General features: G+C 39.5%; 1 protein-coding gene across 5 annotated transcripts; it reads left to right on the top strand.

Moving 5' to 3' along the window:
* Positions 1–135: 135 nt before the first annotated feature.
* Positions 136–17,438, top strand: ZBTB25 (zinc finger and BTB domain containing 25). Of its 5 annotated transcripts, none has more exons than XM_053673291.1 (4): positions 333–420; positions 1,431–1,595; positions 11,958–12,137; positions 16,105–17,438. In XM_053673291.1, the coding sequence occupies exons 3-4, from the start codon at positions 11,965–11,967 to the stop codon at positions 17,237–17,239; spliced, it is 1,308 nt and encodes a 435-aa protein (XP_053529266.1). In that variant the 5' UTR covers positions 333–420; positions 1,431–1,595; positions 11,958–11,964; the 3' UTR covers positions 17,240–17,438. The 5 variants fall into 5 exon arrangements, with proteins under 5 accessions (XP_036981811.2, XP_053529266.1, XP_036981812.2 ...); XM_037125917.2 differs by having other exon boundaries at positions 1,054–1,595; XM_053673290.1 differs by lacking the exon at positions 333–420 and adding an exon at positions 427–1,254.
* The last annotated feature ends 4,404 nt before the right edge of the window (positions 17,439–21,842 follow it).

Genomic DNA, 21,842 nt, shown 5'->3' with positions numbered 1-21,842 from the left:
TTCCCACCCCCACTCCCGAACTGAAGGGGTGCCCATGCTTTTGCACATTTGGGGAAAGTCCCCAGTCACGCGGTTGTGTGTGGGGAGCAAGTAACGCCCAGGCTCATCTCCACGCTTCCGCCTACAGAGTCACAACTGGGGACTGTGGCGGAGGCGGCCGAGCGCTAGCCAACCCATCCTGGCCACTTGAGAGAGTGGGCGGGCTCGCACGTAAGCACGCTCGCACACTCTGCCCCTGCGCCCCTCTTTCCCCGCTACCGGGTGCGCGGTCACGTGGGCTCACCACGGGGCGGCCGGCGCGGGAAGCCGCGCGAGAATGGACCGCGGGGTGCGTGAGCTGGCGCCGCCGCGTGACGCTTGTGGCGCGGGAGCCGCCCCTCCCGCATGGAGGAGCCGACTGGCCGCCGCAGCGGCGTCTGGGTAAGCGACGCAGCCCGGCCCCAGAGGGCTGCTCCAGGCTCAGTCCCTCCCGCCGGGAGCCGCCTGGGGTGGCGGCGGCCTGCAGCTGCGCCGGTCGTGGAACAGATGCAAGTAGCATGGGAGAGGGGTATTTTTGGTCTGTTTGACATGTCAATTAGGGCAAAGAGGAAAATGGCAACCCCGAGTGAGCTCTGGGCCGAGGATGCCCGTAGCCGCCCTTACCTGTACGCACAAGGCAGTGTTGGGGCCTAAAGCAGGCTGGGACCACCGCGCGCGAGGACGCTTGCTGCCGGCCGGGCTGCGACTGTGCGCGGGCAGCCCCGACTAGCGTGCGGCGTTCCGCAGACTGCCGAGCTGATCCTTTAGCGGGTGGGTGGGTTTCCAGGTGTAGCCCACAGAGGCCCATGTCTTCCCTCTTTCTTCCCACCATCATTTGTGATTACCTTGTTTTTAGAGTAGGAAGTACCCTTCTGGTCCCGTAATTCATTTCTCTTTTTTCAGCTTATATGAATCTTATTCTAAGCATATCCAGTTTTCTCTTTTTGTAATTTTACTTTACTTTAGAAAGAGGGTGAGAGAAAAACATCAATTTTGTTGTCATTTACTTATGCATTCATTGGTTGCTTCTTGCAGTGCCCTGACTCAGGATGGAACCTGAAACCTCCAGAAGATACCAACCAACCAACTGAGATACCCAGCCAGGGCCAGTTTTTCTTTTTAAAGCTTGCCCCATCTATCACTTCACTTCTGTAGCTAGGACTCATGTGGAGAAAAGCTGTTCTCGAGCTGCATAGGCAGCCCCTGAACTTGACAGCAGCTAACATGTTTCATAAAGTAATGCCTGGTTTCCCCCAGGGGATTAAATTTGACATTCATTCTCTTGACAATCAAGTCTTTTTGGTAAAACTGCACACGATTTTGTCAAGGGTGTAAAGTACACTTTGTAGTCACAGACTTTAAAGCTGAAAGGGCCCCTACAGGAAAGCTAGTTCATCCCTCTTATTTTGCAGATGAGGACACCGGACCTAAAGAGGAAGTGTATAGCTCGATTGAGTCCTGCACCTCGATTAATTGCACTCATCAGTTCTGGACGCCTTGGTCGTTGTGCTCTCTACCACATCAGGAGTGCAGCAGTGCCAGTTTAACCCATGCACTGTAGAGGCTTTCTGCCAGAGGTGATTGTACTTGCCTTGATCCAGATTATTGAGAAATCAGGCTTGGCCAGTGTGTGATGGCTTTGGTATTTTAAGAAATGGGGTTGGCACTATTTCTAGGTGAAATAGAATGGCTGTGATGTACTTTGGAGCTCAAAGCTACCCTCCCCACCCCAGCCCCCTTTAGCCCTCTTCTCTGCAAGAATAACCAACGTTTGCAGCATTGTTTCCTGAAAGTTAACTCATAAAAGTCCTCTTTTGTAATGTGGACACGTTTTAATTAAGAGTAAACTCTTAATCCATTATCAGACATCAGCTCTTTGATAGGGAACAAAACGATGATGGGATAGGACATGGAGTAGATTAGTACTGATGGTTAGGAGGTTATCAGGAAGCAGTGAATAGTCACCTGAATGGTCAGCCAGGAAGTAGGGAGGGACTTCACATGACTTGCTACACCGTTTTTGCCCAGCCCTACCCTGAATATCTCACCAATATTTGGAGATAATGGAGAGATGGACTCAGCTCAGATTTGGTTGCTGTTTTTTTAAGTACCTGCAGTGGCTAGCTGTTTTCATAGATGAATTTCAAATATTTACCAAAAGGAGGTAGTATTGTCTCCATATTACAAACAGTTGAGGAAATAGGCTCAGAGATTTACGTGGCTTCAGTGTTGCAGCCATTTGCTGTGAAATTCAAGCCTAGATCAGAGATTTACGTGGCTTCAGTGTTGCAGCCATTTGCTGTAAAATTCAAGCCTAGATCACTTATTTCCCAAGGCTAGTCTGGGCTCTTTTGCACTGTATCTTACTACCACTTCAAGCTGGGAAGGGAGATGAGAGAAATTGCCTGTGGCTGATTTATTGGCGCCTGTGGTTGCCCAGAGAGGTTGAGCAGGACTTTCAGCTGCCCTCTGTGCCTTAGAAAGTGGAGCTGTGAGCTTCCACCCTATCTCCTGAGGGGAATATGAAGGAGCCAGGCTGTCTAGCTGGGGAGGAGGGGCCTAAGTGTCTTGGCGGTAAAATATCCTGGTGAGTGCTGTGCTGGGAAGTGTTGCATAATGCCCTCCCCACCGCTAAACCAAAGTGATTTATGTGTGGTGTGTAGGTGCTGCTTGACCATCTTGTTAAAGAAAAACTTGTCCATCTTAGTAATAACAGGGCCAGAAAAGAGTTGGGGGTTTTATATTATTGCAGGGTTTTTTTTTCTGGTCTTAAAAAAGCAGTGCAGGTGCTCTTATCTTGATAAATTACAAAGTACTTCTTCACCACTTCCTGTGCTCCCTTTCTGCATATTTATTCCAAAGTGCATGTGAACTTCAATCTTTTGATAAAAGAATGCTGAGAAAAATACCACTTCAGTTTGTAGTTACAAGCACAGGCTACAGAGTCAGACCTAATGTTTGATCCCCCACTTAATACCGTTTGCTGGTTGTGTGTCCTGAGCCTAGGTTTCTCCTCATCTGTAAAATGGAAAGGAAAGAACACATAGTCATGGTGAGGGTTAAAAGAGATAATGTGCATAGAGCACTTAGCACAGGGTTTTGCACATAGTATTTACTCATTAGTAGCTATTGATAACAATTCTCTCAAGTATAGAGAAGCCATTATTGGTACTTGAATTTGCTTAGCAAGAGTGGAGGAAGAGGAAATAAAGTGTTTAAATCAAACATCAATTTCAGGATCATTGATTGAATTTAGTAATACTTCCGTTTACCCTGTGCTAGCAGGAATTTTTTTAATCTTTAGAAAAAATGTTTGTGGTGTTAGTTATTTTTGGTATTTTTCTAATTCATTTCTTCCCTGGTTACAAATCAGTGTACAGTGACTTGTTCTTTCTGAAAAACTCTAGGCAACATTAAGCAAAGGGTTTCATTAGTCCATGTGGATGACATGTTAGTGGAACATTCTGTGGCAGAGGAAGTATGGTTTACTTATATGCAGAAGTTATAATCATTCTTGCTTGTCCTGTATTCTAGGTCTGTACTAGCACTGCCATTTTCCAGCTTTCTCCTGTCCTTTTAATACCTTATTTTTTCTTTCAGAAATGAAGTCTTTTTTAAAAAAAATATTATTTTTAGTAGAATCTTTCCTTCACAGGTTCTGATTTTTTTAAGGTGCAGTAGCAATTTGCACTGAGTGGTGTTAGTGTTTTTTGTTTGCCTGTGGCTTTATCAGACGTCCCACATGTTGGTTAGGTGGGGGTAAGAGATGCAGGGTAGGCCGGCTGTCTGCCAGCAGGCAGGAGGCCCCAAGCTAACGTTTCCCTGTTCCGTTAAAGGTTTCTAGAGCATAACTGCTCTTCCTGTATCGTTTACCACGTCTGCTCCTTACCCTCTTCAGTAATATTCTCAGTGATTTTTTTATAAGCAAGTGCCCAGAATTACTGCAGATTTTGCCTTGACCAGTATTTTCAGATTTGGAATTTACACATCATTTTTGGATATTATGAAAATAGGTGTAATGGTAAGAAGAGAGTAAATATCTCTTTTTCATAAATACTTTTTAAAAAGAACTCTGAAAACAGTGTGTTCCTCTTCTATTCCCAGTGCCCATCCTACTAGTTTGGGAGCACTTTTGTTTCTTAATCTGGCTAATTTTTTAGTTTAAAGTTATAATTAGCATTATAATTGTTGATGTTAGCTTACTTCCTGCCATTGGTATAATTCCCACATTTTGAGCACTTGTGAAATTATCCTTTTTCTCTATACTTGTAGAGTGTGAAAGTATTTTCTAGAGTTTTTTTCCCCTTCTTATAATGATGCAGTGGCTCTTAACTGAGGTATCTTACTAGAATCACCTGCAGAGCTTTTTCAGAAAGGATCTGTGTCTTGCCCCAGCAGTTGCGTTTGGGTCCAACTAACTCTACGTGGAAAATGTTATCATACAGTTAGCTAAGTAGGAGCTGCTATTCCAGGATAAAATCTTAATCTGCAAACAATCTTTATCTAGGTTACACCCTCACAATCATGTGAATGTACCATTAAGTTAAAATCATAGTATAAAATCTTTTATCTTGTGGCAGGTTGAATAATCGGCTTTTACCTTTGTATTTATAGCCCTGAGTGAATATCTCAAAAAAAGCTGTACACATTCCTTTGCCAACTTTCTTGTCTCCTTGTCCTAATAATTAATAATAAAGTCACAGTGGTAGGAACCACAGAGAAAATATCTAAAGCTATTTGTTTTTCACAGAAACAGATGTCTTACTCCTTTTGATCTTTTCTTTATTAAAGATTCTTACAGCCTGAGAGAATGAAAAGCTATTTATTCCAGGACATCATTCTGGCTACTATGGGTCTGAGAGTCCAGTCTAACTAATACAATAGATTAAAAAAAAAAAAAACAAAGATGTTGAATATCAAGCTAACTTTGAATTAAACAAACATAGATACTAGTATAAAGCTGTTCTAGTCTACTTATTTTGAGCTAATCCAGAATTACTGCAATCTAGTCAATAAAAAAGGTTTTTGTAGTGTCAAATATCAGTGCTAACTCTATTGTAATATAAATACCACTTGGATAACAGATAAAGCATGTTAAGATTTAGTACTCTTACATTTTTGGCTCCAGAATTTGTAATTATAATAAAATGATGAATTATTTTTTCTGCAACCTCTCTCACATCTTAAAATTTACACCAAAATTCTCAAATGTAACTTCTAACATCTTTCTGTATGTATCCATAAGAAACTGGTTGTTCCACGTACTAGAGAAAATAAAATTGATGAGCAAAGAAATGATGAGCAAAAGCTACACAAACAACCCAACTAATAATGTGTAAAGTAGGTTGTGTTAGAAAATGTTCTCAGTAGCTCTGATGGATTGGTTCTATTGACCTGAGGTAAAATCTGGTTGTGTTACTTTTAAACATCAAAGGCCTATTATTATGAAAATAAGTTTGAATGAACCTGTTGCATATATAAGTTGCTTTTATTTTAAGAAAATAATCTGAATTTGTTTCATTTCAGAAATTTGGAAAATTTATCCCCTTATTTCATTTAATATATTGGTAAAATCTGCCATCAATGTATGCTGAGAGTTCTAAATGGGGATTTTGAAGAAATGGCATTGAGTTTATAGTCAGACTTGAAGTACTACCAATGGCATCTAATAGCTAGTTGGCTGACTTTGAGTACCTTTCCTGCCTTCTCTGAGCCCACGTTTCCTCTACCATTAAATGGGACTACTTTAGTACCTGCTTTGTTAGTGCATAGCGTCAAAAAAATGTAGGGTGGATTTTCTCAAGGTGTGGTCCAAAGACCACTTTTGAGACCCTTCTGTGTGTCTACAAAGATCTCTCTTTTGCAAGGCCACATTCTCAATATACATTAACCAAAACACGTGGCAACAGATTGAATGCAGAAGCTTGGGGGGGAAACCCAGCTGTATTTTTTAAAGCCAGGTGTTAAGAGGATTTCAAAATGTAAAACAATGCTACCCTTAACACTTTAAAAAAAAATGCATGTTGTGCCCTGGCTGGATAGGTAGTTCAGCTGGTTAGAGCATCATCCTGAAATACCAACATCGTGGGTTTGAGCCCCAGTGGGGGCACATACAAGAATTGAATAATGAATGAATAAATAAGTGAAACAACAAATTGATCTCTCTTTACTCTTCTTTTTTCTAAGATGTAAACGATTTTTTAATTAAAAAATACATATTTAGAAAAATACATTAATATGTAATGGGTTTATTGTTTTAAATAAATTTAAAAAATTTTCTCACTTAATTTCTCACATGGTAACTGTTGACAGACGTAACCCACATAAACAGCAGCTGTTCCCAGTCAGTGATATTTTGATAGTGTAAATGGATTTTGAGACCAGAACTTTTCAGAACTGCTGGTAAAAAGTAATGACTGAATAGTTCCTAGTAAGATAAGATTTATAAAATAAAAATTTATAGTTTTATTGAGATAAAAACTATAAACTTGGAAAAAAAAGGTTTCAAAAACTCCCAGATGCCATTCACGAGTGACAACGTGCCGGCCGAAACTCCGATGCAGTCTGTGGGTGGGAGAGGGAGCAGCTGTTATCCTGGGAGCAGGTCCCTGCTGGGGGCACGAGGGGGTGACTAAAGCTGAGATGAGAACCTATCATCTTACTTGCCTGAAGAAAAGAGGACAGTTAAGAGTGACCACACAGGCTGCAAAGTAAGCAGGAAAATCTTAGAAAGGATGAGTGAAAGTACTAACTCTTGCATATAAAACTCAGCTCAAATCTCTTGCCAACCCTTATACTTAATGTTTATACATGTGTTGAATAGCCTTCAAACAGCACACCTAACACTGAAAAATCTGAACCATACCTAGGGAGGCAGAACTAAGTCCAGCTTAGTTAATTGTCCGCAAAAACTTCAGTACTCCTCGGAAAAATATTACAGAATCTAACACAAATCTCTACTATAGTAATCAGAAAGTCTAGGATAGTATCCAAAATGACTACACATATGGAAAAACGAAATTACCACACTAGTTAAGGGACACCAAGATAACCCAGAGGTTGGCTTTGGCAGAGGAGGTTTAAAGCAGCTCCTACAACTGTGCCCATGGATGTAGAGCAAAATAATGAGTGAACAAGTAGAAAACCTCAGCAGAGAAACAAATTTAACAAAGAATAAGGTGGAAAATTTGACCTGAAAATATACTACCTGCAATAAAAAATTCACCGAATGGGTTTAATAGATTAGAAATGAAGTCTGTGAACTTGAAGTTAGATGAATAGAAATTATCTAAAGCAGAAGTATAAGTGGAAGTTCTCTATAATCTTCAATGTTCTGTGTCAGCATCAGGGATTATTGCTCTACGTTTCTTTCAAGGCCTAGACACCCCTGTGCATAGGGACTGACTTCTAATTTGTAAATCAGTGCCATCTAAAAGAATACTTTTGAATTCTCTGTCCTTGAGTCACCCATTTCCTTTCCATTGTCAGAAAAAAAAATCTCTCTTCTCCCTGGCTAGCTGCTGTACTTCCATTTCTGACTGCATTCCTTCTGGCTTCTAGAGGTTCCAGTCCTCTTTAGCCTGAAAGCTGTGTTCAATCTGCAGCATCTTCACCGCTCTGTCCTGTTTGTACCTACCCCTTACAGCTGCTTTCTGACATCCCCCTTGCAGTCGGATACTTTGCCCTTGCTGTTTTCCAAGGTCACTAGCAATCTCTTGGTCACACACTTGGGGGTGTTGTAATGGGCCTCATCCACGGGTTTCTTTGCAGCATTAACCACCATTGACACTTCCTCCTGCCAAGGTTCTCACCTTTCCTTCACCTCCCTTATCTTTACTCAATGACAGAACATTTTCTTATTTCTCCTGTCCCTCTTACTGCATCTTTTTTGTGTTGTTCAAGAGTTTATTCTTAGCTTTTTTTGTTATTTTACTCAATAATCTCATTCACTCCTGGTGATAATGGCCTTACCATTTCAGAGGACCTCCTCTCCCTCTCCAGCCTTGCTCTCTCTAGAGCACCAGAATAGCATATTTTCCCCTCATTGATCACTAAACACTTAAACTCAGATGTCCTAGAGTAAACACCTTGAACTCAATGTGTCCAGAGTGAAACTTGTCTCCTATCAATCCAGTTTCCACGTCTCTTCTTTGGCATTCTGAGACCCTGCTTTTTTAAAAATGTCAACACCTAGCACATGACACTTACTGTGCAAAAATGACCTGAAGAAATGAACAAATGCCTCCAATTAACCAAGCTGGAATACTGAGACTCATCTTTGACTTGGTCTTCTCTGTGGCTGACTGCATCCAGCCTGCCTGCCAATTCATGTCAGTTAATCTGGTATGTCATATTTCTTCCTTCGTTTGTACCATTACTTGGATATTGTAGCAGTCTCCTTGCTGGTCTTTATTTCTCCACGCCTTTCCCTTGCTGATCTTTTTTAATATATTGCTACTAGACTGACCATTTGACTCAGAAGCCAAATGATGGTGGTGATGATGATGACAATTGCTATTAATTGAACACTTACTATGTACCCACTATTTCTAAGTGCTTATATGCATCATCTTACCAAATCTGTATAACAACCTGTGAGGTAGATACTTAAATTGCCCATATTTTATAAGTGAAACAGAAGCCCAGAGTGTTGTGTCTTGTGAAGACCACATAGCTAAGTGGCAGAGCTGGAATTTTAACCCAAGGCGTCTGATTCCAGAGGTTGAGCTTAACTACATTGTTTCCTCCCCCCACAGAAAACATCTTCATATAGTTCTCCATTTCAAACACCCCTGGAGCACCTTTTAGTTTTACATTCAGCACCCTTTGTGAGCTAACCCCATTTCATTACTTACTTTTGTTTTTTCTGTACCAAACTGAATTCTTCCGTTATCCATATATTTATACCACTCCATGTTCTTTCACTCATTCTGTTTTTTTCTCCCTGCAATGCTATGTTCACCTGGATTCATCTAAATCCAGTTCAAATGGCTTATTTTCCACTGAGTCACCTGGTATTTATCTGTTACTTATCTCCCCCTCACATAACATGTGCTCCAAACTGTTCTGTGGCACTTGCCACTTCATGCTGTAATTACCGTTTTATCTCCCCTATTAGCCTATAATCTTTATTGCATCATCTATGTAATTTTTTCTGTCCTCATGTTTTGTGTAATGCATGCTTTCAAATATTTTTGTTATTAATTTTCTCTTCAATAAGTAGTTTTTCAATAAGTGAGTTTAACCATTACTCATAGACCATTAACCACAAGATTTTTTAAATATGTGGTTAGCTTTTTAGTGTGCCATTTGCATTTCCATATGGTCAATAGTCCATTATACTAATGTGCTCCACACACACAAAGAACAGGTGAAAATGTTTATGATCTGAGGGGGTTTTTGGAGACAATTTGTAAGGCTAGTTTAAAGCACTTCAATGTGATCCATTTTCATGTTCAATTTGATCCTAAGACACGTTTTTCACATACTGAAATCAATATAGAGTTTATATTGTGTGTTTTTTTAGTCTCCCTATAAATTGGGTGTTTTAGAATCAGAGAAATGTGGTCAATATAATAAGTAATCACTTTTGGTTTAATGGCCTTCTGGAACAATATCCACAATTGGATCTTGTTTATATTCTTAGCAGTCGGCTCAAGTCTCTTTAGGTTTTGTTATCTTGTTATTTTTCATTTCATTGCTACTTAAAGGCTTTTAAAAATGGGAATGTACAGGGTAAGAGTTTTCTTTTTGTTTTTTTTAATTGGGGAAAATTATTTTTGAGTAAGTAGGATTTTTAAAAGTAACGAATGTAGAATTAAGCAAGTTGCAGGATTCCTAAAGTATATTTCTATATATACAAAACTTTAAAACATGCAAAACAGTACCATACCTTCTTGAGGGATACATACATATGCTGTGATACGTGACAGTATACAGGAGAGCCATAAACACCAATTCAAGATGGCTGTTACCTTTGGAGGCAAGGCAGTGGGAGGCACAGAATGAGGGAGGTGCCAGGGGTCTCTGCCTTGTTCACTTTCTGTGCTTAGGAGTGGGTAAGTGTTTGTTACATTGTTCCCTGTACCTACTGGAAATATAATTTTTAAAAATGAGGGGGAAAGGAGTACATGTAGATATGTATTTATAAAATAAAACTTCCATAAGAGGGTTTTTCAAGTTAAACAGTACAGCTCCCTCCATCCTTCACTCCCTGCTCTTTATTTTCCTTCCTAGAAGCAAATATTTTACTCCAGATATTCCTTAGGTTTCCTGGAATGCCTTGATGTGTAATCCAGACCATTTCCCTGGCTCCTTCAGTCAGTTTGTCATGTTCCCTGGGAGGGAGAGGGATGGAGAGGGAGGGGACACTTGAGTCCTGGAATCTAGTGCCTGAGTCTGAATCCCTGCTCTGCCACTTACTAGCAGGGTGACCTTGAGTAAACCAACTCTCTGTGCTGATGCAGTTTCTTCATTTGTAAGATTCACTGAGTATTCCCTTTCTCATGGGGTTGTACTGCAAATTAAATGAGTGAGAATTGCTTGACAGTAGGAAGCTCTATACAGTGTTAGCTATCTTTATTTTATTATCAATCACTCAGCTGTCTGTTGCCAAAGCTAATGCCAGTGTCCAGCCTGCTAACCCCATACTCTAATCACTACCTTCCTTACCCCTTGGTCTTTCTGGCAAGTAAGGAGACTTCATTCTCTTTTTAAGAAGAGGTCCTCCCACCCCACAGTGATACCCGCTGTGCCAAAGCACCAGAGTTCTCTGCAGTCTGCACAGTGGGGGTGGAGAAGGTGATGAAGCACAGCCTCCCGGTTCTTGGAAACCACAGCACTCTTGAATGTCCTTGTACTCACACTGGACTTCTCTGCCAGAATTCTTTTGCATGTTCTTCCTCATGCATGATTTTCCTCCCTGAGGCCAATGCATCGTCCTGCATTCTACTTCTTTCAAGACCTACACACTTGTTATATGTCTGAATCCAGTTTAGTTCAGGGTTTAGGGTCTTTCCCATGTGGCTCCCAGGCCCCATGTAAATCAGGGGATGTGGCTTGATGTCTGTTTTAGGGGCTCCTGACCCTACTGTGACTGGTAAATTTCCCAAACATTGTATGATAGGAGGTCAGTGTGCTCTAAGCACACAGGATCACTAAGAGGCAGTGACATCTCTAGCCCAGCCAGGACACACTGTTATGTTATTAACATTTGTAGCTAACATTTGAATAGCCATTTCAATTACAAGGTGCTTTTTGCCTTGGCTGGTGTAGCTCAGTGGATTGAGTGCAGGCTGTAAACCGAATGGTTGCCAGTTCGATACCCAGTCAGGGCACATGCCTGGGTTGCAGGCCAGGTCCCCAGTGGACAGCTCATTGAGAGGCCACCACATTGATATTTCCCTCCTTCCCTTCCCCTCTCTCTAGGTGTAAATAAATAAAATCTTTAAAAAATATTTAAAAAAACTACAAGGTGCTTTTCACCTAACTTATTTAGCTCTGAAGCAAGGATCAATGTCTCATTCCCATTTCTCCAGTGAAACTGAGGACTAAAAACATGTGGTTGCATGTATTTAAAAAAAGGACAGGCCTTCCTTTTGCTCCTGTGTCACTCATACCAAGTATGTTCTTACCAGATGGGGAAAAAGCTATAAATATTTATGGTTTCAGTGGAGTTGGTATCGATTGTCATGTTAAGTAGATTCAGGGTTAGCTAGGTTTGGGGTGAAATTAATAGTATAGAAAATTGTTGATCACTATGCCGTACATCTGAAACTAATACAAAGTAGTACTGAACACACAATGTAGTTGAAAATAGAGTTTTTAAAAATGATCGAATAGTTCCATTTAAATTCAGGTCTTTTTGTACTCTGGAGGTTTGTGTGAAATGTAGCCAATTTTGTAAAAAGAAAAAAATCTTTCTATTTCCTTTTATTCAGAGCCACAATGGACACCGCTAGCCATAGCCTTGTCCTTCTGCAGCAGCTGAACATGCAACGGGAGTTTGGTTTTCTGTGTGACTGCACAGTTGCTATTGGAGATGTTTACTTCAAAGCCCACAGAGCAGTGCTTGCTGCTTTTTCTAACTACTTTAAGATGATATTTATTCATCAAACAAGGTAAGGATGTGCTTTGGTAAATCAGAAGAGTTTTAATATTATGGCATGTCTAAACCTTCTTATAACATCATTTGGAAGAATTCTTCGTTATGGCGTCACCTTAAGAAAAAATTGTAATGTATATATTTAAATATTAGTAATTAAATGCATTGTGGAGGATCCATAAGAATAAACGCAATCATGGTTCAAATTTATTGAAGGCTTATCTCATACCTGTTGTAAATTCTACTGTTGTCCATACTATTTTATTTTATTTATTTATTTTAAGATTTTATTTATTTATTTATCTTTAGAGGGGAAGGGAAGGAGAGGGAGAGAAACATCAACGTATGGTTGCCTTTCTTGCGCCCCCTGCTGGAAACTGGCCTGCAGGGAACCTGCCTGCAACCCCAGTATGTGCCCTGACTGGGAATCGAACCGCGATTGTCTGGTTTGCAGGCCCACGCTCAATCCACTGAGCTACACCAGCCAAGTCATACTATTTTAGAGAAAAGGAAATTGAGACTCAGTTATTACATCACTTGCCTATCCTGGATTATACAGCTACTAAGTTAGACTCAGAAGTAGATCCGGGCTCTTTAAGTTCTGTGCTCTTAATTAGTAAGTTATTGATTTCTATTCCATAACGCTTTCATAGAAGGTTTCAGTCATAATTCTACCCACCTTATATTTCCTATTACAGTTGAAAGGTCATTTGTTTTAAATATTTTTTCAAAAAGTTTTTGAATGTGTGTTACCCTAGCATGGTAGGTATGTAGGGGGAGGGCTGGGAAGTGGTATTCAGATTCTGAGCTCTTGGTAAAAAATAGCTTCAATCCATCCTAGGTTGAAAGTGATAGAATACTATGTTTTTTAAAAGGACCCTACATGAAATACTTAGGATTCCAGCCTTAATTATACATTTTTTAAAAATATTTTATTTATTTATCTTTAGAGGGGAAGGGAAGGAGAGAGGGAGAGAAACATCAATGTATGGTTGCCTTACATGCGTCCCCTGCTGGGAACTGGCCTGCAGGGAACTGGTCTGCAACCCAGGCATGTGCCCTGACTGGGAATCGAACCGCGATTGTCTGGTTTGCAGGCCGGCGCTCAATCCACTGAGCTACACCAGCCAGGGCTTAATTATACATTTTTTAAATTGTTCATTTATTCAACTATTTTTTTAAAAGATTTTATTTATTTATTTTTAGAGAGAGTGGAAAGGAGGGAGAAAGAGATAGAGAGAAACAATGTGTGGGTGCCTCTCGCACGCCTGCACTGGGGACTTGGCCCGCAACCCAGGCATGTGCCCTGATGGGGAATCAAACTGGCAGTACTTGTGTTCGTAAGGCCGGGGCTCAGTCCACTGAGTCACACCAGCCAGGGCTGAACTATTGATTGAAGACTTACATATCAGTCACTGTACCAGACCCCAGTAACAGATAAGTTATACTCCCTGCCTGCAAGAAACTTGTAGTCTAACAGAGAGATAATACACGTAAAGAAAATAATTGCAGTGTAATTGATCTCTTTGTGCCCCAGTTTCCTTCTCTGTAAAACATTAGAATAGTATACCCACCCATGATATTGAGAAGATTAAATGGATTAGTAATATTCAGATGCTTAGAACAGGAGCTTTGTGCCATTAGCTGATGTTATTAATAATTAGTGTGATAAGCCTTGGCTGGTGTAGTTCAGTGGATTGAGCACAGGCTGCAAACCAAAGGGTCACCAGTTCAATTCCCAGTCAGAGCACATGCCTTGGTTGTGGGCCAGGTCCCCGGTAGGGGGCACATGAGAGGCAACCACACATTAACATTTCCCTCTCTTTCTCCTTCCTTTCCCCTCTCTCTAAAAAGAAATAAATAAAACTCTTAAAATAATAATTAGTGTGATAAGTATTGCACAAGGTAAAGTGAAGTGTCAGTAGCCTTATTTTGAGAAGGTTGGAACAGGTATTATAGAGGTCCTGGATCTTTAAGGATCAGGAATTGTTTTTCAGGTGTTGAAGAGTAATGCAAGAAAGTTCACTGAAGGTAGAGGAAAATGTGCATGACAACAGGCAGATACGAACCAGGCTAGATCAGAATGATTGGAAGGCGTGGCACAAGGTAGAGAGGATAGAGTGGGGGACAGGTAATGGGCAGCCTTTCGGCCAGGTCAGAAAGTTCCCCCTCTGACCTGTGTCAGTGCAGACACTGCATTAGAAACACTGTCTTCACATCAGTCTCGTCTGGGAGCTGTGAGTTGGTTCAGCGCCTGTTGTGGGCTGGGCACCGTGCTAAACCCAGGAAATACAAAGGTGGCAGCCTGCCATGTGGTATCTGTTGAGCAACTGAAAATCCTTAGTTAACAGAACTCTGCTGATATAAAAAAAAAAACCCTGCCACAGACCGTGGAAGTGGGTGGGTCAGAGCTAAGAGCGAAGCCCAAGAAAGAATCCCAAGATAACAGGACTCAGGAAGTGGGTGGTCTGCCTACTGACCCTCAGTGCTTTCTGATGCACTCACACAGACTTCTGTTGCGGGGACGTCCACTGACTGATTTCCTTGTTCCCTGACATCCAGTGCTTCCTTCAGAGTGTCTTTATCCTGAATTTTCAGGGTGTTTCCTGATTTCTTGTTACACAGTTATTTCCATTTATTATCTGATTTCTAGATTCATACATAAAAAATAGGCTTGGGGCTTATATTAAAGCTTTTCAACATTATCCCCATATTCATTTGTGATTTAAACAGTAGATATGTTAATATAGTTTGGAAGACAAAATAAGGTTAATGTAATTCAAATTCTAAATATTACCAATTTCAATACACTCTTGAATTTTAATATGTTTATTGTTAATTTTAAATGTTTATTGTTATAAACTATATATAATATAAAATTTGTTTTTACCACATTTAATTATACAATTAATTAGCATTAATTACATTTACACTGTTGTACAACCATCACCACTATTGATTTCTAAAACTCTTCATCACTTCAGAAACCGTACCTATTAAGTAATAACTCCTCACCACCACCATCACTCCAACAAGCTCCCGGTAACCTTTAAACTACTTTCTGTCTCTATGAATTTGTCCATTCTAGGTATCTCTCTTTTTTAAGTCATTTTCATTAATATTCTAATACAGTTGTTTCCATTTTCCCACCACTACTTTTCCCTGCCCCACCCATCCTCACCTCCTGCCCTTGATCCTACCCCCATTGGCTTCTTTGTCCATGGGTCCTTTATATACATCATTCGTGACCCTTCCCCTTCTTTCTGATGTTATTTCCCTCCCCACTCCCCTCTGGTTACTGCCAGTTTGTTCTTTATTTCAGTGTCTCTGGTTCTGTTTTGCTTACTTGTTTGTTTTGTTATTTTTTATAAGTGGCATACAAAACTTGTCCTCTTGTGTCTGGCTTATTTCACTTAGCATAATGTTTTCAAGATTCATCCATATTATAGCATGTATCAGAACTTCATTCTGTTTTGTGGCTGAATAATATTCCATCGTATGTATAAGCCATGTTGTGTTTATCTGTCCATCTGTTGATGGACACTTGGGTTGTTCCTACCTTTAGGCTAATAATGAATAATGCTGTATTGAAGTTGGTGTATGGGTATTTGTTCAAGTTTCTGGTTTTGGTTCTTTTGGCTACATAGATTGTTAAGTTCTATAAGAGTGGGGTACCTATTTTATTCATAATTTCTCAACTCCCTGGCAGCTAGTATCACTTAGGAATCACTACATAACTGTTGAACAAATGAGAATATCTGTTTCCTAACTTTAGGTGTAGATCGGATACATGAAGACTTGTTGCTGGGCCATCAACTGGTATACAGTGAAAGTTTAAGCCTTTTTTCTGTGTTTCATCAAGTCAGATTGCTACGTTTGAACTTCTTAGGAAAATTTTGCTTTAGCCTGAGACTGTATACTGTTAACTAAAAGGCCAAGTAGGTTGTTTCATTTTGTGTGAGTCTATTTTTTGTTTTTAACAGTGAATGCATAAAAATACAACCAACTGACATCCAACCTGACATATTCAGCTATTTGTTGCACATTATGTACACCGGGAAAGGGCCAAAACAGATTGTGGATCACAACCGTTTGGAGGAAGGGATTCGGTTTCTTCACGCCGACTACCTTTCTCACATTGCAACTGAAATGAATCAAGTGTTCTCACCAGAGACTGTGCAGTCCTCAAATTTGTATGGCATTCAAATCTCAACAACCCACAAAACAGCTGTCAAACAAGCGCTGGAGGTCAAAGAAGCGCCTTCCAATAACGGTGGAAACAGAGCCTCTGTCCAGGGTGAACACCCCCAGTTACAGCTTTCTCTCGCTATTGGGCTGGATGACGGCACTGCTGACCAGCAGAGGGCCCATCCTGCTGCCCAGGCCTTGGAGGGACACCAGAAGCCTCCCGTGTCCATAAAGCAGGAAAGATGTGACCCGGAATCTGTGATCCCCCAGAGCCATTCCTCATCCTCATCCGAGATGACAGGCCCCACTTTCACGGAAAGTAGTATCAAAATTCACTTATGCCATTACTGTGGAGAACGTTTTGATTCCCGTGGTAACCTAAGGCAACATCTCCATACCCATGTGTCTGGATCCCTGCCATTTGGTGTCCCCGCTTCCATTTTGGAAAGTAATGACCTTGGTGAAGTGCATCCACTTAATGAAAATAGCGAAGCTCTTGAATGCCGCAGGCTCGGCTCCTTCATTGTCAAGGAGAATGAGCAACAGCCTGACCATTCAAACTGTGGGACCACAGAGCCTTTACAGATCAGTCAAGTGTCTTTGATCTCCAAAGACACAGAGCCAGTAGAATTAAACTGTAATTTTTCTTTTTCAAGGAAAAGAAAAATCAGCTGTACCATCTGTGGTCATAAATTTCTCCGAAAGAGCCAATTGCTGGAACACATGTATTCACACAAAGGTAAATCTTTCAGACATAACCGATGCCAAAGGTTTGGTAATGCGTTAGCCCAGAGATTCCAGCCATGTTGCGATGGCTGGTCGGATGTCCCCCTGAAAAGTTCCCGCTTGTCGCAGGAGCAGTTAGACTCATCTTGTGCCTTAGATTCCGAGCTCACACAAGCAAATGTGGACACTATCCTAGTTGAGTAGCAGTTTCTCCTTCAGAGTTTTCATATCCATTCTGATAAATTCATATGTGTTTTTTGATTCACAAATTATTTTCCTCCTCAAGTTTACTGACTTTTTCCTTTACCATTTATCCATAGTCTTAACACTGTATTTATTAGGTCTACTTATTGTGAGGTATTAATTCATGGCTATTAAAATAAACTTCAATTAGGACTGTGAACTTTTCATAAATTAATTCACAACCTAGAAATAAAAAATCATTGTAATAATATGGAACTTCAGAGTAAATAGTTATTTATAGAATTTTAAAGTTTTTCCAGGTTGTAGAATCAGTAAAATCAAATTAATAGGAAGCAAATGAACTATTTTTAAAAGAATATTTCGGACTGTCACTTTTGACTAATGTTTCACAGGAATAAGCTTGTATGAGGATTATGTAATCATATTTTCTGCCATTTAGGAAATTAGTAGTTATTTTAATGCATAACTGTATTACAATATATAAAAATTTGTTTTAAGCATAGCTATACCAAATCACGAGTAGTTTTAAAATTATGTTTTACTTAACTAGCTCTGCAACATCTTACATAGCATTTATTTATCTTTTGACATTGTGAGCATACCTCATTTTTAGTAAAACACATTTTAGTAAAAAAGAGAGAAAAGGACAAGAGTCAGACATAAACAGTCCTAAAGAGAGTAATCTTAGATGCGTACCCACAGGTGAGCACACAGGGGCAGAGGCTGAGACGGACCTGTGATGACCGGACCCTCCAGGGCAATCGTCTTTATCTAATGTGTTTTCTAAAAGACCTTAAGAACAATTTCAGGTTCTTTTTTCTTTTTACGACCGGAAGTTACATGGGTTTAAAAAGGAAAATGTTAAAATACATATTCTCCTTATACCCTCAGTGTCAGAGGATTTCTAGGCTCCCTCAGTTAAAATTAATCGTCTTACAATCATGTGTAAAAGCAATCTTTCAGTGACAGTTCTCACTTTTTTTTTTTGATCCATAAAACCAGCAGAGTAGATAAGAGTCAATGTCCTAGAACTCTGTTTGAAATCTTTGATAGATTTTTCTCTGTGAATAAACTTTTTTAACTTCCTTTTATAGTGGTGAAACTTATAAAATTAAAACCCCAGAAAAATTAAAATTTACGTACTCAGTGGTAGATTCTCCTGCTTTAGCAGCTAGGAAAGAGCTGATCAAACCTCATCACAAAGGATAGGTCTAAATTGTTTCTGAAATGTTTAAGTATCTAATACTAGGTAGTCAAGAATAATAAAGGAGAGAGGCTTCAAAACAGCCTCATCTTTTCTGCATGCTGTCTGTTAAATACTAAGCCTCACAGACAATTTAATAACTAGGATGAATTTGGTTTGCGCGGCTTGGAAAAACTCCTTCAGCTCCTTCCTGACTGCACACTCCGAGGCCGTTTCCTGACAACTTCAGAGTTCTCTGACCAAGTGAGAGCTCAGTCAGGAGGGAGCTCAACCAGTGATCAGCTCATTCGAAGGGCACCAGGTTTTCTCCGGGCAGACTGAGGTTAGCTGAATTACGAAGTGGTCAGTTTTTCTTGAGGGTTGGATGCAGAAAACCATTGGGCATTCATTGTCTACAGCAGTGGAGTTTCTACCTTACACAAGTGAGTAAAAGCCTCTTGGGGTCAAGACCGATACATCCTGAGAGTGAACTCTAGCTATGGCTAGAGGATTGATTGTATTGGGAGTGGTTAAAATAAATGTGTTGCTCTTTGGGATCAGAACTTCATCTAATCTTAAACTTACATCATCTAAGCAATTATTCTAACTCATACTGCCCTCAAATATTTCATCTCATAGGATGAGCGCAAATAGTAACATTGATTTTCATGTGTTTTAGGCTTTTCAAGATATGTGCCCTAGCCATCTTCAAGTGAAATTTTCTTTTTCTCCTTTTTATTATTTATTATGTCTCTTATTTTTTCTGACTTTTCTCCGTTCTTTACTACTTGCTCAGTCATCGGTCCTTGACACAAGAAGTTTGTGTGAATATGGGTACGTAGGGCTTGTGGGGTAGGACGGGGTTGGGGGCCGGGTCTGGGTAAATGGTAGAAGTTTGCCTGTGGCTAGTTGGCTGTGACCGATAACCTTAATTTAAAGCAGAAATATATCTACATTTGTTGGGTGTTGATAAAGTAGTGGTTAACTGTACTTTTAGTCTTATTTTTAATATTAGGAATTCAAAACAAATGTTCTTTCCTTAGTCTTCATGATATTCTCTCTGTTTTAGGAAGTGGCAAAATGTTAACTCCATTTTATATCAATATAAAAAAATCCCCGAAGCTGGGTTCTGGAGAACCAGTGAATAGTGGTGTAGGGACTGACCTAGTTTATCTTTTTCCATTCATCAGCAGGCATATTTGAAAAATAACTGTTATGACTAACACTGTGCCCTAAGTATATTTTTTAAGATACGATTTTTTACTAAATCTGATTTGTATAAAAAAATGTTCTTCCAGCTTAACTCTTTAGTTTTGACTAATCATCTGCTTTTAAAATGGAACTAAGTACCCTAGCCATGCAGAATATTTGAATAATTATTACCAAACTCTAAAAACTGGAAATGCTATATGCCCCTTAATCAGTGTATCAGGCAACTACTACACAGACGTTTTCCCCTTGGATTAGCTTAGAACTTTCCCTTCTTCTGCAAAGAAGAAGTTGTTCCTGGAGAAAAACAGATGATTTCAGTATTTGTCTTTATTAGCATATCAGTATCTGGTAAGTTCAGTTTGCCTTATAAGAAAACCAGAATGTCCCGATTTGTATTTATCTCTTGAGATGATTATTTCTTGCTCTGATTTTCTGATTTCCTGTCTGCAAAGTGGGTATAAGCAATCCCTACTTCACAGGGGTGTTGTGAGGATTTGTATTAAAATCATGTTAAGCTATTAGTATTATTGGTAAAAATCAATCATATAAAGAAAACTACATGTATTCTAAGGCTAAACCTGTTAACTTCAGTATTCCAACCCAGAAGCAGTCATATACTATTTAATACTCAATGATTAATTGATAAAAGTCTTATTTTTTTACAAATATTCTAGAAAAAAAAGTGTTGACAAAATTCTTATTCTACTATAGTTTAGTCATTAGAATTTTTCTTTAGACTTCACCATTAGTTCTTTTGCATTTTGGGGAATAAAACCTTGCCAATTTCAACTTTACTGAAAGTTCTTTCCAACGTATTATTTACACCTAGGAAAAGGAAGAACAGCAATAGTAGAAATATTTTTATTTTTTTGGAGTAGATCATCTAAAAAGTAGATGGAGAAAAGAAATGGAGTGGGGATTATAACATAGTACTTCATTATGCTCTGTTTAAATAGTAATGGAAGGGCTTCACTTAAAACTGAAGGAAATACATATTAATCATGGAAAAAGAACCCCCAAAAATGTGTAATGTTTATTTGCATGGGCATATTCTTGATGTTGTAACTCATATCGTTGATAAATATTGATTTTCTGTAGTAATTGAGGTAAGAATAGGCCAAATGAGAAGTTTTCATAATGTATCTGTGACTTCGTATGTTTTAAACTAAATGTATCTCTATGTAATTTTATTATAATTAATTTTTAAATTCCTATAGTGAAATCTGTAAATGATTACTCTCTGCTGTAATTCTGTGCTTGTGTGGTTAGACGTTTTGAAAAGTGGTGCCATTACACAGCCTCAAACTGGACGTCTTAAATACAGGGAATCACACACTGTGACTTTTGTCTTCAAGACCTCGAAGAATCCATTGTGCTTCTGTATGTATCCTTGCTACACTTGATGACTTAGTAGATGTTGCTCCAGTGCAACAGACATGAACTATCATCGACTCTTTACTTTTGTGCCAAATAAAATCATTTAGTCAGATTAGATTACATGTTGACTTAAAATGCTTTCAAAGAAACTTGGATTTCAAAAACTTGTACAATAACAAAGGCCCACTGAAGAAATCTTCAAACTGCAAGTAACACATAGCAAAATTTAGGAGACTGAAATCAACAATATATTGTATGGTTAAACTCTTTCACCTAATGTACTGTGAATTTGCTTCAGAAACATTCTTTTAGAAAGTTTTGTATGCAGTGAAAATAGTGGATTTCATGTATTTTATCATGACAAATAAATTGATGCGATTTGACCATAAGCATTTTATTAGCTCAGCTTATAGAATGTGTTCTTACTTTACAGTAGTGTCTGCCAAATGCCTTCTTAGTGTTGAGGTGAGTAATCTCTGTGCCAGGTAACATGTTGGATGTGCAGTGTACTAGTGAGCTCAGTTCTTATCAACCACAATCCAACTACTGTCTCTGGAAAGAAAGGTAATATCTAGTCATTCCCCAGAAGTTTCTTTCTTTGCTTCTTTGTTTCCTCCCCTATTCCCTGCTGTTTCTCCTCTGGTAACATAATCTGCAACAGTATTTCTCAGCCAGGATGTGTTAAGGTTCTCCAGAGAGACAACCAGACAGGATGCGAGTGAGTGCATGTGTATGGTCAAGTTAACGCAAATCTTAACCATAACAAGGGTGGTCCCCCTCACCATGGGGACATCTAGCAGTATGGAGCTGTTTTGGGTTGTCAGACTGGGT

The sequence above is a fragment of the Artibeus jamaicensis genome, unplaced genomic scaffold (assembly GCF_021234435.1).
Source record: "Artibeus jamaicensis isolate MK-2021 breed Jamaican fruit bat unplaced genomic scaffold, CSHL_Jam_final contig_851, whole genome shotgun sequence".
NCBI lineage: Eukaryota > Metazoa > Chordata > Mammalia > Chiroptera > Phyllostomidae > Artibeus > Artibeus jamaicensis.
This window is presented reverse-complemented; position numbering and strand designations above follow the sequence as displayed.

What these genes read in the sequence shown, in the direction of transcription:
- ZBTB25 (XM_037125916.2), top strand. Translation starts at nt 317, where the DNA reads ATGGACCGCGGGGTGCGTGAGCTGGCGCCGCCGCGTGACGCTTGTGGC. An exon ending in GCCGCCGCAGCGGCGTCTGG is followed by an intron (nt 421 to 11,957) that starts GTAAGCGACGCA and finishes CCTTTTATTCAG; the next exon opens with AGCCACAATGGACACCGCTA. An exon ending in ATATTTATTCATCAAACAAG is followed by an intron (nt 12,138 to 16,104) that starts GTAAGGATGTGC and finishes TGTTTTTAACAG; the next exon opens with TGAATGCATAAAAATACAAC.